This window comes from Aptenodytes patagonicus, chromosome 2 (assembly GCF_965638725.1).
Source record: "Aptenodytes patagonicus chromosome 2, bAptPat1.pri.cur, whole genome shotgun sequence".
Lineage (NCBI taxonomy): Eukaryota > Metazoa > Chordata > Aves > Sphenisciformes > Spheniscidae > Aptenodytes > Aptenodytes patagonicus.
The window spans coordinates 122,695,893-122,711,533 of record NC_134950.1 but is presented as its reverse complement, the minus strand read 5'-3'; the positions used below and the strand labels follow the sequence as shown (position 1 = coordinate 122,711,533).

General features: G+C 41.8%; 2 protein-coding genes across 2 annotated transcripts in view; both read right to left on the bottom strand.

Annotated features, from left to right (window-relative positions):
* Window positions 1-35: 35 nt before the first annotated feature.
* On the bottom strand, window positions 36-7,141 carry SNRPD1 (small nuclear ribonucleoprotein D1 polypeptide). Its single transcript, XM_076331036.1, has 4 exons — window positions 6,981-7,141; window positions 6,137-6,213; window positions 3,227-3,418; window positions 36-710 (listed from the first exon to the last, which is right to left on the bottom strand). Exons 1-4 carry the CDS (start codon window positions 6,992-6,994, stop codon window positions 634-636), a joined length of 360 nt encoding a protein of 119 aa, XP_076187151.1. The 5' UTR covers window positions 6,995-7,141; the 3' UTR covers window positions 36-633.
* Window positions 7,142-8,234: 1,093 nt separating this feature from the next.
* The window catches only part of SACM1L (SAC1 like phosphatidylinositide phosphatase), a 33,468-nt gene continuing 26,061 nt past the window's right edge, over window positions 8,235-15,641 (bottom strand). Inside the window, exons 14-20 of the mRNA XM_076331034.1 lie at window positions 12,964-13,102; window positions 12,670-12,739; window positions 12,511-12,583; window positions 11,957-12,050; window positions 11,780-11,872; window positions 11,029-11,086; window positions 8,235-10,327 (exon numbers count right to left, since the gene is read on the bottom strand). Coding sequence (XP_076187149.1) covers window positions 10,191-10,327; window positions 11,029-11,086; window positions 11,780-11,872; window positions 11,957-12,050; window positions 12,511-12,583; window positions 12,670-12,739; window positions 12,964-13,102 — 664 coding nt within the window. The 3' untranslated portion in view covers window positions 8,235-10,190. The remainder of the gene's footprint in view (window positions 10,328-11,028; window positions 11,087-11,779; window positions 11,873-11,956; window positions 12,051-12,510; window positions 12,584-12,669; window positions 12,740-12,963; window positions 13,103-15,641) is intronic.

Below are 15,641 nucleotides of genomic sequence, written 5' to 3'. Positions count from 1 at the left end.
ACCCAAACAAAAGTATGCCATATAATTAGCTGTGCCAAAGTTCATATCCAGGTATACTTTAATCATGAGATGTAACAATCCAGCAGTTCCACAGACCTGGTTAATTTCCCTATGTGAACGTTTTATAAAGAAAGCAACATGTTTAAGTTGTAAGCTTCATATAATAGAAAACAGTACAATTGTATCTACAAACTTTAAAGAGGTCGCTCTGAAGAACGACATTAGACACACACTCATGGGATGCGGGTTCTTAATACAGTATCTTAACTGCGTAACCATTAGAAGTGGCAAGTGCCTTATAAAAGAGGAATTAATTCCAAACAAACATTGTTAAAGCACACCAACACGAAGTCTCTTGCTTGGGGCAAAAAGCAGGAGGTAATTGTACAGCCTTCAGGGGTGGGTGAAGTCTCGACAATGACAACCAACACCAACCAGACATGCTTAGTCTGCAACAGCCTCTAGAAATAGGACATGCCTCCCTCCCCAGACTCCACTAACAAAGGGAAGACAACTTTTTCACATTTCAGTTTATTAAAAATGGACACCATAAACAAGACCTGTACAAAAAAAGAGCCGGTTTGTATTTATCTGTAATTGCCCAGAATTCGGAAATTGTTGCACGATGAGAAATTATCGTCTTGGGCCCCCTCTTCCTCTTCCACGACCTCGGCCTCTCCCACGGCCTCTGCCACGGCCTCTCCCAGCAACTTAGCAGATGAAACAAAAAGGATAAATCAAGTGAGACCCAGGAATACTTTCATTTTGATTAAAACATTCTGCATCAAAAGCATAAAACAACATAACGTCTCATTGCAGGGAAGCAGTAAGTCAGCTATCAAGTCTGTTAATTCAGTAAGTTTCAGACAATATTTTCATCTTTTATATTAGGTTTTTCAGTATACAGCTTCCACAGACTATCTGTCTTTGGCTTCACTGCAGAAAACAAGGGGATGTAACAGTTGGCTGCTCCCAAACGCTAGGGTAAGTCTGACAGAGAACTATGATTCCTCCTCTTTTTTTTTGATAAAATCTAGTTTTTCAGGCATCAGAAAAAGCATTTGCAAGACAGAGTATTTTGTTTACTATTCATTACAGTGGAAAAGATTTTTTCTGGCCACAGCTCGCATTGTGGTTTATGAGGTATGCTGCTAAAGGGAAAAGCGAGTTTTATCACGCTGTGAGATTCCCAGGCTCACCCTTTCCCAGGCACCATGTGAAAGGGCAGCATTTTGAAAGGATCCCAGCACCACGCAGCTCCTGCTGTTTTCAGTGATGCCTCTGCCAATTTCAAACATGATTCTCAGGCCAAGGTCTTGGCTGTGTGCTCCTACTTTTAAATACTGCTCTTTAATGGTAAAGGGAAGGCAGAATCACAGAGTAATTCAGGCTGCAAGCAACTGCTGGAGGTCATATGATCCATATGATGATCACATGTCATTTCACCCCTTTTTCCTAAAGAAATACGATGTCCCCCACCAGGTTGCAAGGCCACCCTACAAACTTTTGAAATTACTGGTTAATTTCAAACAAGTTTGTCAGCGTAAGGCTCAAAAAGATACCAAGAAACTTAAAATTCTGTGGAAGTGGGTGGCCGGGCAAGAGATACCCAGTAGCATCCACATTCAAGAAGCAGGCTCTAACAATTATTCTGTTCCATCTGAGGGTACGTAGGTTAGAAACACAGTGAAGACAGAAAGAGCAGAGGGCACAGGACAAATCTGTGAGAAGGAAGGTGTCACTTGTTTTGCCGGTAATGGTTTGACTCTTTGAAAAACAGACGGAAGCATCAACACCTGACTAAATGATTACAGCACCTACATGCATCAGTAGATAGTCGTGTTCACTAAGTGCCAGCACACTCAGACCCAAGGCATGCGTGTCACGTACATCTCTCAGCCAGCATCCTGCCTTCCACCCGGTTTCATTGGTTTCATGTGTTCATTATAACATTATTATAACAGATCACGTGTTACAAGCTCTTGAAGCCCAAGGGCGTTTACAGATTAAGGGAAAGTGCAGCACAACGCAGCTGCGGTCTGAGAGTGCTTCAGTACAGGGAAGATGCAAGGAGTATTGAACCGAGGTAAACAGCGCTATCACAGCTCCCTTTCTTTCTTCAAAGTTAAAAAGAAATAGTCACGTTCTTGCTCACATCACATCGTGAGGTTCAGAAAAGCAGCAATCCAACCACACTCCAATTTCTCCATGTGGTCAGATTATTTTTAATGGACATGAGAGGAGCAAAACACTTTCAGGAGCTTTATCCTTATTCTCTATAAAGACAGCAGCCGTAACACTTGCACTTTGTGATGCACACACCTGAGGGTTCCTTATACCATTTCAATAAGGTAAGCACACCAATTCATAACGTACACGTGGATCAAAGACCGCAGATCCAAATACTTAAACACTAATTACAGGAGAAATGGTACAACATTATTTTAGAGCACAATTAGCTTTCACTTCAAGCTTATTATTTTAAAAACATGCAGATTAGCCACTGGGCAAAATATATACTGCCTGAAGACAACCTACAGATTTCCTGGGGTTTACTGGATATTAATCTTTAACAGTGTGGATTAAAACTGAATTACTCTCTATACTGTTAGGCTTCTAAGGAAAAGGTTTTTCTTCAACAGCCTTTTGAAAAAAAAGTTCCAGGAAGAGCACAGAGTGGAACACTACTGGGAGCCAAAGCTAGAGCGCTGCTCATCGGAATACAGCCTAGACTCCCTCAGATTCTCAAGTCTCAAATTCAGTTCTCTGACAGATTATTTTTATCCACTACCAAGTGAGATTCCAGTGAAGCATTCAGCACTGTTCAAGAGGCTGTTCTGTACTTTCTCATTAGGCTATGTGAAGTTCCCCGTACAAACTGGGGAAACACAGCAGACATTCGGAGAAGAGGAAGTGTAAATCTCTTTGGTGTCAACTCTAAGACTGTGACAGGTTAAGATTTACTCAAGCTTAAAAACATTTACATTTTTAAAAACAGATATATGAAAAGCCATACACATAATTTCACATGAAAGAAAACTCTACAGATGCTAAGAAGGTGGACAAAGCAGACTGAGCCAGTTCAGTATCAAACCCTCAAAGACGAAAGAACTAGCTGCCAAACGCAGATATTAAGACACTCAAATCAGATGTCTTCAGATTCAGAGTACTAAAACGCATACAAAGGCATACAGAACGAACACAGACTGGGAAAGCACACACTAACCTGCTTCTCTTTTCTTGGATTTGACTTTTGGTTCAACATCCACTAGCAAAGTATCCAGAGGCAAACTGTCTGGCAGAATGAAGTATCGGATGTTATTCCCTCGAATGCTCAGCGTCTCCAGTTGTACCGGTTCTCTGTTCTTCAGCGTCATTTTCACTGCTTTGAGATGCGTATTCATACTGACATCCACTCCTGAAACAACACAAGTCTAACTTCAGGGACGAACGCCTGTAAGATGGTCCCTTGTTGGCTATTTTTAAGTATGCACATGCTTCAAGATTTATCCTGTTCATTAACACCTGCTTCTCCCATTTGTTAATTAAGCCTCTAACTGAAGGAAACCACATCTTTTTCTCTCTTAAATTATGCTCGCTAATTTATCAGTTGCTGCCTTCAACACCTCACTGCTAGAGATCTTTAGCTAGGTCTTAGTGACAGCCGTAGCGATTCCGTAAATGGTTAAAACAATTCCTTTGAATAACAAATAAACTGCTGCTTATTACAGAAGTCCAATGCTAGTCTTCTGACTCTTTTAAAAAGAAGCAAAACCAAACCTTTGAGGAGGAAAAATAACTTGATAATTTCCTCTTTCTGTAAGCCTTAGAAAAAGTCCAACTGCCAAAGAAGCACTCGTTTTCTGATAAAATATATCTAATACTAGTGTGGTATCTTCTATGAAAGTACATAAAATACACTACTGCAAGGAACAATCATTGTGGTTACAAACTCCATGAACAGCCAGTATGTAAGAATTGTATGGAATCAGTACTGTGCCCACTACGCAGTGCTAAGCATAATCCAAAACTAGGAAAACAGTCTCAGCTGAATGCCTGTATTGAATAACAGCCCTAAAAAGCATTAAAAAGCGTCCTACGTTAATTTTTATTTTGCATATCACAAGTCTTGCATGGGATGTGATCTCAAACTATGAAGATCAAAATGAGAGTAACTTTTTCAGATCAAAAATTTAGGCAAAAGATGGAAATTGTAGTTTACAAACACCTGCTAATTCACTGACAGGGCACCCACATGAGCAAAGTCTTTTGCGTGTTCAAACTTCTGTACAAACAACCCTTTGTGGTAAAAATAATTACTGTCTCGTTTCATCAACACAGAAAGACAAACTGTCGGATGTCTTACCAAGGTAAATAATGTAAGCGAGTAGCAGGCCAGAACCAGAAGAACTATTGTGCTGCGCTCATTCCATACATTTTTCTGTCCTCTTCCCTTACTTCTAGGTTTTGCACAGCTCTCTGACACCTGCACTCCACCTGACCTGCCCCCTTAGTTTGTGTAAGGTATGCATTACATGACACCCGCCCCTTCAGCATGCCTGCTCTGACCAACCGACACACCGAGAGGAAGAGGAGATTGTACAATTTGCAGACCACACAGCAATTATCAACATAGTTCACGCACCAGTGTAAAGGGAAGATTGTCATTTTAGAAATATATGGATTGCATTCAAAGTTTTTACAGATTCTTAGCAGAAAATGAGAGAGACTTTGCTCAACAATCAAGCCTGCAAGAGCACCGAGGTCAGGAGACGAGCAGTTTGTTTGCTTCCTACCTAGCTGGGTCCAACAGAGCATGCTGCAATCAGATACCAGGGTGGTGCATTCAGGCCTAATCAAAGCTGATGGATCCGGCTGCAAAATAATGCCATTTTTTAACTGCCAAATCTCAGCAGATTGCTACTGGCCAAAAAAGCACCTAAGCAATCCCCTGGAATACAACTCTGCCAAGTTTGAATTTTATGTTTTTTAACAGTGTCTGGGCAGAAGAGCTTCTAAAAGTAGCCTGGGGTGAGCGAAGGAAAGGAGATCAAGCATGTTCATCAACTTAACTGTAAGGGTTTGCTTCATTAAATACGATGTGCCCCACCCACATACCTGATCCTCTCTAAAGTAATGCCAACGTGAATGTTCGCAGAACAATATCCTTCACTAATGTTACTAAAGCAAACAGAATAGTCCGCACATTTTTCAATACATATGAAAACCGTATAATGAACCACCGAGGTTTTTCCTGCAACTACCAGTTCAGTGATACAAAAAAGCACCTCCTAGACAATTAACGCCCAGAAACTTACATGACAGACCTTTGGCAACAGCAGGGGACCAGGTTCTCGACACCAGGATTCCTTTTTGCCCTGTATCCCCCATCAAGCTATGTTTTCAAATCAGTTTCATGAAATCAATGCAAGTATATGCAAAGATGCATTTCCATGTAAGTTCACCTTAAGCAGAGCTAAAACACGCTCAACAGAAATAATTAATTTTTAGATTAAAATTGCCTACACAGAAAGTTTAACCGATTTAAGACCATATCAACACTTAACATTGGCCATTTATCTGTACCACCGTTAAAAAAAGTCCCCCCTCTTCTGACAATTCAGCTGTAACGTTTTTATGTGACCATAGCTTATTACAATTTCACAAATGAAAGTCAGATGTACTGAAAAATCTTATAACAATTTAGCTGTCTATCCACTGCTAGTTTGATATGGTAGTAAAACTACCTCACCAGCATTATCGTGCTGCTAAAATTCTAAGAGACTATCATGCTTACACCAGCTTCGCCAACGGTTTGGAAGAATTTACTTCCTTCGCCCCCAAGCCTGTTTGTAAGCAAAGCCTGCAGTCAGGCTCAGAGGCTCCCAGGACTACAGCGAATTTATCGCCTCCCAGCAACTTCTGCAACTGTCCAGACTCTCCTGCAACAAACACACCTCAAGCTTGCACGTAAAGATGTGAATTAAAAAGAACATCTCCTACGTATTGTAATAGAAGGAGAAGGTCCCCACAAGAGGGAGTACAAAACAAAAAAGCTCGGCCCAAACCACGGCTGCCCGTTGTTAGCAGAAAGGTAACAGGCAGTACTTTGCTGTAGCCTCCCACCCCGCCATACCTGTGATAGTTCCATGCACCTGTGTCCCATTCTTCAGCTCAATGGTCACAGTCTCATGGCTCAGCTTCATTAGAAACCTAGAAATTAAAAAAAAATTTGTTCACTCCCACATAGCGCCTTACACCTTTAACATCCTGATACAGAAAACCAATATGCACCAAGTATTCACGCATCTCCAGCTTCCACAGACAGCGTTCCCAGAGCCCACGGATTCTGCTGAAGACGTTTAGCAAAGCGTTACACGGGAGCAAGATACAAAAACCCGAACAAACCCCACGTCCTACCTAACCAGCGGGAGTGGGGACACTTGACTGACACACTGTTGAACCCTGCATCCTGCTTCCAGGCCAAATAGCCGTTATTGTACAAAGAAGGAAACATTTTAAAACTTGTTAATACCTCAGGAAAGGAATTCTAACCGAATCTGGTTTCTTTTCCCCCCAAAGAGGGTGGCTTTACTGAGGAACCTGCGCAGACCCCGCTCCAGGAGCCCCCCAGCCCCTTGCCGCACAGCTGTGCCAGGCCGCCAGGCCAGGACTGACACAGCGGTAGGGGAGAGCAGGGCTCTCCCGCCGCCAGCTAGCGGGTGGCGGCCCGGCCGGCGGCAGACCCCGCGGCCTGGCCCGGCCCGGCCCGGCCCGGCCCGGCCCGGCCCTGCAGGGCGGACGGCCCACCGCCGTCGCCATCCGGGGGTCCGCAGGCGGCCGCTGCCGCCCGCCCCAACAGCCGGGGGTGGGGGAGGGGGCCCGCGAGGCGGCCGTTAGCGCGGGGGCAGCCGTTGAGCGCGCGGGCTTCCTTGCCGCCGTCGCGGCCGGGCGCCGGCAATCCGCCTCCATCCGCTCACCTGACGAGCTTCATGGCGGCGGGAGGCCGGCGCTGCGGCCGGGCGGCCTTCGGCAGGGAGCGGCGGCCGCCCCGCGGAGAGAGGAGAGCCCCTCGGCGGGAAGGCCCCGAGGCGCGGGCGGTGCGGAGGCCTCCTCCGAGCAGGCCGCGCCGCCTCTGGCGCCAGGAAGCGGCCGCCGTCCACAGCGATGAATGGGCGGAAGCGCCGCCGCGCGCGGGGCGGAAAGGGGCGGTGCCGGCGCCCCCCAGCGGCACGGAGGCGCGCTGCAGCCGCCGGTCAGCGCATGCGCAGAGTAGGGCCGGGCCCCACCCCGAGGGCAAGCTCGGCTTAAGGGGGAAGCCCGGGCGTAGGGAGGGGGACGGCCCTGGATGGAAGGAGATGGCGGGACCGGCGGCTTCATGCACAAACGCGACCAAGGGCCACGCTGGTCTGTGAAAGCCGAGCTCTTCGTAAGACTTCACCGCTACACTCTTGCCCTACATTTTAGACAAAATTAGTTCAAGTATTTTTAAAGTATTTGGTTTTAAACCTGCTCTGAGCTTCAAAAATAAAAGCTTCCAAGCAAAACAAACAAACAGTACAACCTGTAAAGAATTTATTTTAAAAAGTTACACAGCTTCAGGGTCCAAAAGTTAACAGTAATAATTTTGTCAGTGTGGGAACCAGTTATCTAGTGAAGCCTGACCAACTCAAAACATACACACTAGGCTGGCTCTTCCAAGTATTATTTCATCAGGGATTCAGAAAGGCCCAGATCAGAACCTGTGCATTTGGGCAAGCGCATTTCAAGTTTGAGTTTGTGATAGGCCAATGGAACCGTCTAACATACCACAACACAACAGTGAAAAAATACAAGAAAGCTGATGCATGCCTGCGGTGCGGGAGGGAAAGGGACAAGACAACTTGAATTTTCACCCTCAGCACCTATTGCTGCGGTCAATAAAAACCCCTCAAGCAGTCTCGTGAGGGAAGCAGAGGTAGGCGACGCTTACGATTAAGCATCAGAGAAATCCAGCCACAGTAGTCCTCAGACTGAGATCCAGACCTGGCAACGAAGACAGGAGCATGACGCTAATGCAAACTCTTACATAGGGTACGGGTGCAAGATCATCGATATTTAAGCACAGAATAGCAAGATCTTCACACGCAATGAGCAGAGACAAAACCAAAGCATCCTTCTGGTGAGAAATAGCTCCTAAGGAACAACTTGGGAAAAGTCCACTCCAAAGCGCAAAATGCACCACAGACAGTGTATCTAGAAAAGTTGAACATTTTATTGTCATTTACGAGTACACCATTTGTGATTTTAGAAATACAGACTCTTTGCAAAGCACTGAAATACAGGTGCCTTCCAACTTCTAAAACCTACATTATTCTATGTCTTAACAAACCTTTTACAATAGCAATTCAAGTTTGGCTTTTGCTGCAATGAGTTCCTCACCAAAGATGCAAAGATTTAGTTCTAGACTGCAAGACAACCAAACCCAGTTTCAAACGCCACCTGCCAGTGAGCCATCAAAACCATTACTTTCAAATACTGAGTCTATGATGTTCTTGTACTTTGTGCCCATAATGGAGTTCACCTTTGAAAATTTTAAGTTAGAGGATGTTCCAGTTAACCATCAACTGGTATTTCCATTACAGCATCTAGAAGCAAACAGATACTAGTGCTTATGAACAGGTTATGTTGACACAAAACCCAGAGAGGCCTCCAAAAACATTCAAGGTTAAAATGAACAGTTAACAGTTGCAAAAATCTGTACATATTTTCAGTCATAACACAAGGAAACACTGGAGTATCAGTGTTTTGTGTTCTAGCTTCAATAGTGACAACTGCGCTACTCCTAGTATTCTACATGTTTCTCCCTTCCCCCATTTAAATTTTATAATTGCAATCTGAATATACAGCTGTACTTACAGGAAATATTAAACAATGCACAGCGCCTTAAGCAAGTTCCATATCTGGTTTTGAACAAACCATATAAAATAAGTGACAAAATAGGTTAAAATTGGTCCTTGATTAGGATTACTACTTTTATACAGCTTGGAAGCACTAAATTTAAAGACACACATTTATTATTAACCAGCACAAATTATTCTGTAGCTTTTTTTTTTCTCCTCCTTTTTTTTAATTTTGAGTGTGTTACAGTATCATGCATGAAAAGCAAGCTGCTGCTCCCAAGTGCAAACATGGAGTTTAGACTACATGCCTTCTCCTCAGGTTGTTATTCCTTCTTTCATAAATTTCAACACAACCAAGAATAGAAGCAGCTGACTAGCAAAACAATATGAAGTTCACCTTTTACATTGTGACCCATTCTTAAAGTAATGGAATACTTTGGACCTTTAGCATAAGGAAGGTTCAATAAACACAGCAAAGGATTTTTACATTCTTTGATTTCATTTACATCTTTAGAAAGAAAATTCTATATTTTAACTTGCTAACTAATGAATCATCAGCTGGAGACTAGTATTGAAACAGTGCAAGACATTTGCAACTTCAGGAACACTCAATTACACTGTCCTTTCACCCAAACAATGATTAGTAGAATATTGCATCAGTCCTTGATAAATAAGACAGGACAAAAAGCTCATTTTAGAGGACCATTAGGATTCAAAAATCTTTTACACTTAGTGAAGAGAATCCACACACAAATATGCACAAAGGACTCCTTAACATGGACTTTATCACAACAAGTGTAATCCAGCTGTAAGTCTTAGAACTAGACTCTTTATTGGTATGAAGCCGTATTTGTTCAGAGACCATGATTAGAAGCTCCATTATTAATGCTTCAACATCTGGGCTTTGACACATGAACAGCATCAGCGCGCTCTCCTGTCAAGCCAGAGACCAAAAATTCAGCTGAAACAGTCCAGGTGGACTATGAGCTTAAGCAGTCCACTTACACCCTAAAACATTCCAGGCACCAAAAATCTGGCTTTCATCTTTGCATTACCTCAGTTAAGAGCGGAACCCCCTCCACTAATGCAATATTCCAAAGACCATTGCAACTAAGAGTGTCGAGTCAGGTCTCAGCTGAAAGCTACCACCACCAAAGGACATTCATTATTTTCTTTCCCCCTCACCCCCCACGCTGCCAAGGAAGAATGTTAGAGAGACCACTATTCGGTGTGGAAAGCAGGTCAGTAGAGACTCCAAGTGTGACTTGAGGAATCCTCAGTACCAAGCCGCTTTCCACACACACAAATTCAGTCCATCTTCTCTTTCTGGACCAGCTTGGGTGCATCTACAAAATCCTTGCCATTGTAAAGGATGATAGCGAAAGTTCCAAAGCTTGCACTTCCCCAGAAAAGCACATAGGCCAGTGTCTCAGTCCATGTATCACCTGTTAAAAGTCAGATAAACATTTTAGTTCATTATCTCCAATTACCAGAGAGAGGTTTTTTTAGTACCAAAGCAAAATATTTCCAGCCCTCCCTTAGAGATCTGCTGTCCAATGAAGTTAGAAGTCCTTCATGGGTACTGGCGTCTTTTCTTTTTCCTATTTCCTTACTTAGGAAAACTGTGTTTGCCACACAGTCCTTAGAACATTTTGAACAGACAGCTACAGAAGTCAGAGTCAAGAACTCTGCTGGCACTAATGTTAGAAAATTCAAGGCAAAAGCAGAAGGCAAAAACCTTCACAACTCCCAACACAGATTTATATTAGGGGGACATCCATCAGAACAGGCTTATGCCTATATCTGACTTTTCTGAACTGTCTTTCTGCCCAAAACGAGGTAGGTATTCTTCTGGGGATTCATCCGGCCTATAATAAAGCTAGATGTCTACTCAGGTGCAACTAGATTTGGGGGCAATTCACTGCCCCTTAATGACTTCTACAAGTTTTAACATTGTTTTCTATAGTACCTCAGGTTTTTCCACATTAATGATATAGTGCTAACCCTCAATCTCCAGAGCCATGCTCAAACACCTTTTGGTATGACTGAGAGGCAATTTTATACTGAATAGTTTCTGGTAACCATTTATAGAAAGTCCACACACAAGCAAGCTAATTTTGTGAAGTTATACTCAGTAGTGACTTACCAGCCATTAGCAAACAAATAATGCACATGGAGAAAGCAACCACCATAATAATAGGCAACTGGGGAAAAAGAAAAAGAATAATCACTTGATATAGTAGCACATATATTCCTTAATTTCCTTTCAGATGGGCTGTACTGTAAAACTATTTACTTGCTTTGCAATAAAGTTGCTTTAATTGCTGATTCACCTGCTGTCAGGTACAACTAAAATTCTGGATAGTTCCAAATTTTGGAAGAGCGTTCAATAACTAGGTTAAGAATTAAAATACACCTTCTATCTATTAAAAGAGAGGTTGAGGTTTCTGTTTTGTTTTAAAAAAAAAACATCAGCTACTAATGAAACCCATAATGTCCCCAAATCCCATTCCACAAAATAGAAGGGGAAGGAAAAAAAAGGGGTTTTTTTTGTTACAGTCTATGCTTCTGCACGAAGTATGAGAAGAGATCTTCACAAGTGCCTTCTGCAGAAGGAAACAGTCATTGATGGTGACTAGCAGAATTTCTCCCTTTCCGCTTGATGAAGCAGATTTTAAAAAAAGAGCAAGCAGCAGTTTTTTCAATACCTCAAGGACACTCCATTTTCTGTCAAGGGAACAGTCTGGGTTTAGTCCTATAAGCAGGTATCATAGAAACATAACCAGATTATAGGGACGCTTCATTACTACATAGACAAGTTCTACTTAGTCATATGAAGCAAGTGACTAAAAGGTTGTATGTGTTTCTCCAATCATGAATAAAGTCTCCATACTCACAGCTAGAAACTTCCAATCTTTCTTGACATGTAGAGGACTAGCAGGTTCTACTTCATCCACTGAATAATTTCCAAGAAAAAGATCAATCGCATCCTGGGTGAGAAACGGAGAGCAAGAGTTAAAATGCACAGCAATGTTTGTCAAATACATTTCCCCACAGTTAAAAGCCTAACTTACTTGTCTAAATCCATCAGAAAAGTTATTTTTGTAATAACGTATTAATGAGTTCCAGCCATCCATTATTAAGCCCCACTGAGTTCTCTTCCCAGTTCTGCAAAAAGAAGTTTAGAAAAATATTTAAAATGGATTTGTAAATTCAGGAAGATAATTTCAGATTTACAGTTCTTTCATTGTTCAAATGTGTACTATGTTTAATGAATACCTGCATGTAAATACATTTATCTAGTGCTGCCTCTGCATTATTACCACACATAGTTGTAACAAAGTTTGAAAGTAAAATTACACTTCCCTCCATCCCACAATATAAATGTGCCTTGAAGAGGCACACTTTCTTGGTTTTATTCCTAGATAGCCTTTTCTCCTTTCATATAAACACAGTGAAGAACAGTGTTCTTCCGTAGATTTTAGTCTGACATTTTACCAGTTGAAGCATTGCAAAACTCATTATGGTCTAAGCCCCAAATTAATAACCTTCTCAGATATGAAGACTTAAAGAAAATCCCAAACATGCCCAAAACCCCAGAAGGCCTTTACAAGAAAAGCTGACTTGCCTTGTGTAATCTGTCTTTAAGGCACCAGTTCCAGCATATTGTTTGGCACAAGCATTAGCATTATCAGCCCATGCTGTGAATAGAAAACATTAAGAAAGATTAAGGAAGTTACATACTCTGTTTGGAAAAAAGTGATTGTTTGAACTCTAAACAGCCTACCATTTTTGTAGATTTTCTCAAAGTCTGCTTGCTCTTCAATTCTCTGTCCAACATGCAGAACACCTAGCCTCTAAAACAAAAAGCATATTGAGGCTCACTAGTAGTTTGCTAGAAAAATTAGGATTTGCTTTCAGAAAAAGCTCTATTTATTAAACTAGAGTCTGGCCAATGCATTTCAAGTAGTACAGTAACTCAAGTATGCAAGCTCTTATTGAAGTGTTAAAATTACATTTCCGTTCCAAACAGAAAGCCCCTCTTCTCTTCCAGCTTGTTAAACAAGAATAGCATACTTACTTGAAGTTGGGCTTGAAGAGATCGGCGCGCTAACAAGCTCTGAATCACATTAGTCCGATCAAGGCAGTCCATGCAGTTACTGCGGAATATTCCTTCCTGCTGAGTCACAATTTTACCATCGGAATCGACTAGAAAATAACTAATACATACAATCCACTTAAGTATTTATAGATAACAGTCCATATAAACCACACATTTTCAGAAGTAAATATTCTAGCAAGCAAAACACAGTTGTCTCGAGCATACGAGAAGTTCTTAGCCATGTCTTTGAATTCTGATGCCTCCTTGAATTCTTCCCCTCCCACACTAAAAACGACATCAATATATGGACATTTAATAATCTCAGGGCAGTATTCCCTCTTAGCATTTAGACAGCCAACGAGCAATATTGAGTTATATACCACCGGGAAGTGCAGCTTCTGGTGCAAAAATCAGTGACTTACATTTTATTTTTTTCAGTTACTATAGGGTCCTAGCTCCACAGATATCGAGATCATTAGCAGAGTGTAACAGCAGAAGTAACCAGATTTGTATATACCTGGTCACCTGGTTCAATCCAGTCACCACCAGATAAAAAGTCATATAAGCTGTCAGGCACACTTCTTCTAGGAAGGTAGGTAATCAAATCTTTAAGTCCGCTACCGAAAATCTGCTACTGTCACTTACTCTTCTCTCCATTATGTGAGCATCTGGGGGAACCAGATGTTCCCTCTTGCAACTGCATATGCTAATTGTTACCTCAATCTTTTTAATCAACTAAACCAGGTGTTTCTAGTAACTGATAACAAAGATCATTTTAAATACTGAATTGCATGCAAGTATTCCGATAACTGAGCTGGTAAAACAAATACACCGATTGAGTTGGTTGTGTGAATGGGAAAGAACTATACTTGTCCTTCTGCCACAGCATTAAACTTCCAGTTGCCTAAAGATTTACAGATCATATTCTGTAGATTAAGTTACTCCATTATGTTTGGAGAACAAGTCTTATGAGGAGCGGCTGAGGGAACTGGGGTTGTTTAGCCTGGAGAAAAGGAGGCTGAGGGGAGACCTCATTGCTCTCTACAACTACCTGAAAGGAGGTTGTAGCGAGGTGGGGGTCGGTCTCTTCTCCCAAGTAACTAGCAATAGGACAAGAGGAATTGGCCTCAAGTTGCACCAGGGGAGGTTTAGATTGGATGTGAGGAAAAATGTCTTTACTGAAAGAGTGGTGAAACATTGGAACAGGCTGCCCAGGGAAGTGGTGGAGTCCCCATCCCTGGAAGTATTTAAAAGACGAGTAGATGAGGCACTTAAGGACATGGTTTAGTGGACATGGTGGTGTTGGGTTGATGGTTGACTCGATGATCTTAGAGGTCTTTTCCAACCTCAATGATTCTATGATTATGAAATTATTAACTCTGAATGTGGACTAGCACATGATCCACTGTTACTGTACAGCATTTAAAGATCATAAAGTCTTAGAGTCATGCAGTACTAAAATCAAGAGCCTTCGAAGCATATGCATTTACTTTGATCAACCTTGTGTTAACGAGACCCATTTTTGTCATTCTTGGAAAACTAGTTTTGTTAAACCAAGTTTTACATTGTTGTATGATTAAAGAAGACAATAACACCTGTGAAACCTTCATTTTCCTCCTTCTCCCCCCAAGCTTTGCCTAGAACTGATATTAGGATAATTAGTGTAGTTGAAAAGTAGATATTTCTGGTTAACAAGACAGTTTAAGTGCTGCATCTCCTATAATTGCTCTAAAAAAATTAAACACACACCCCCCCCAAACCAAACACCTCCCCCCCAAACAAAACAGCAAGCCAGCTCTCCTTTCCGACAGGTCTTTCACAACTGGATTTAACCTGCAGAAAATAGAGTTGTTTACCTCCCTCAGGGTTGCAGAACTTATTTTCTAAGAAATAGGAACAGAAAAGTCTGAGTTTTGATATTAAGCAATAGTCACTCTAGATGAAACAAAACCAGGCAAGGTAGAGCCAACCTAATCTTGAGGAAAAGCCTTCACTTTTGTATCTTGTTTTAGAGACACACGGCCTTTTTTCCTTTCTTTTTCTTCATTTCAAGGAAACCTGGTTCTTTTGTAAGCCTCCAATGGACAGGGAATTGGTCCATGGTGACAGGGAACAAGTTATGTGATTCAGTATTCACTCTAAGAATAAAGGATCCTTGCTGCATAGGCAACCTACGTGCTTATTTCTCCTTATTTGAAGTGCTCAAAGCAAATTTATTCTTCAGCTCTTCAGGTGTTTTTTAGCTTTTTTTTGGTGGTGGGCAGAGAATATTTACTATCATCTGATTAATTTATACTATTCCCACAGCCTTCATGCTAGGCAAGAGATTTCATTTGTGAGACTCCTGTTCTAGTCCGCAGCTTACCTCATTTTTTTAGGCTAGAATATACCACTGCCAGTTTTGTAATGTTTTAGCTGATCGACTTTGTGCTTTAGGCACAAGACTTTAGGAAAAGGAAGGAAGCAATCAGAAAAGCAGAACAAAGTAAACAGTTTCCCTAACAATCTACATGTCTACAAATAGCAAAGACCAAGAAGGGCTTAAAACCACCCAATTGTGGGCCTAAACAAGATTTAAGTTGATTTGGACATTTAGTCTACTTTTATATGACTAAACAAAATGAGAATTTGTTTCCTTGTCAGTTGCTTATGTTAGC

Coding starts and splice junctions, on each gene's coding strand:
- SNRPD1 (XM_076331036.1), bottom strand. Junction 3,419..6,136: donor GGTGCATGGAACTATCACAG/GTATGGCGGGGT, acceptor GTGTTGTTTCAG/GAGTGGATGTCAGTATGAAT. Junction 711..3,226: donor ATCCAAGAAAAGAGAAGCAG/GTTAGTGTGTGC, acceptor TCATCTGCTAAG/TTGCTGGGAGAGGCCGTGGC.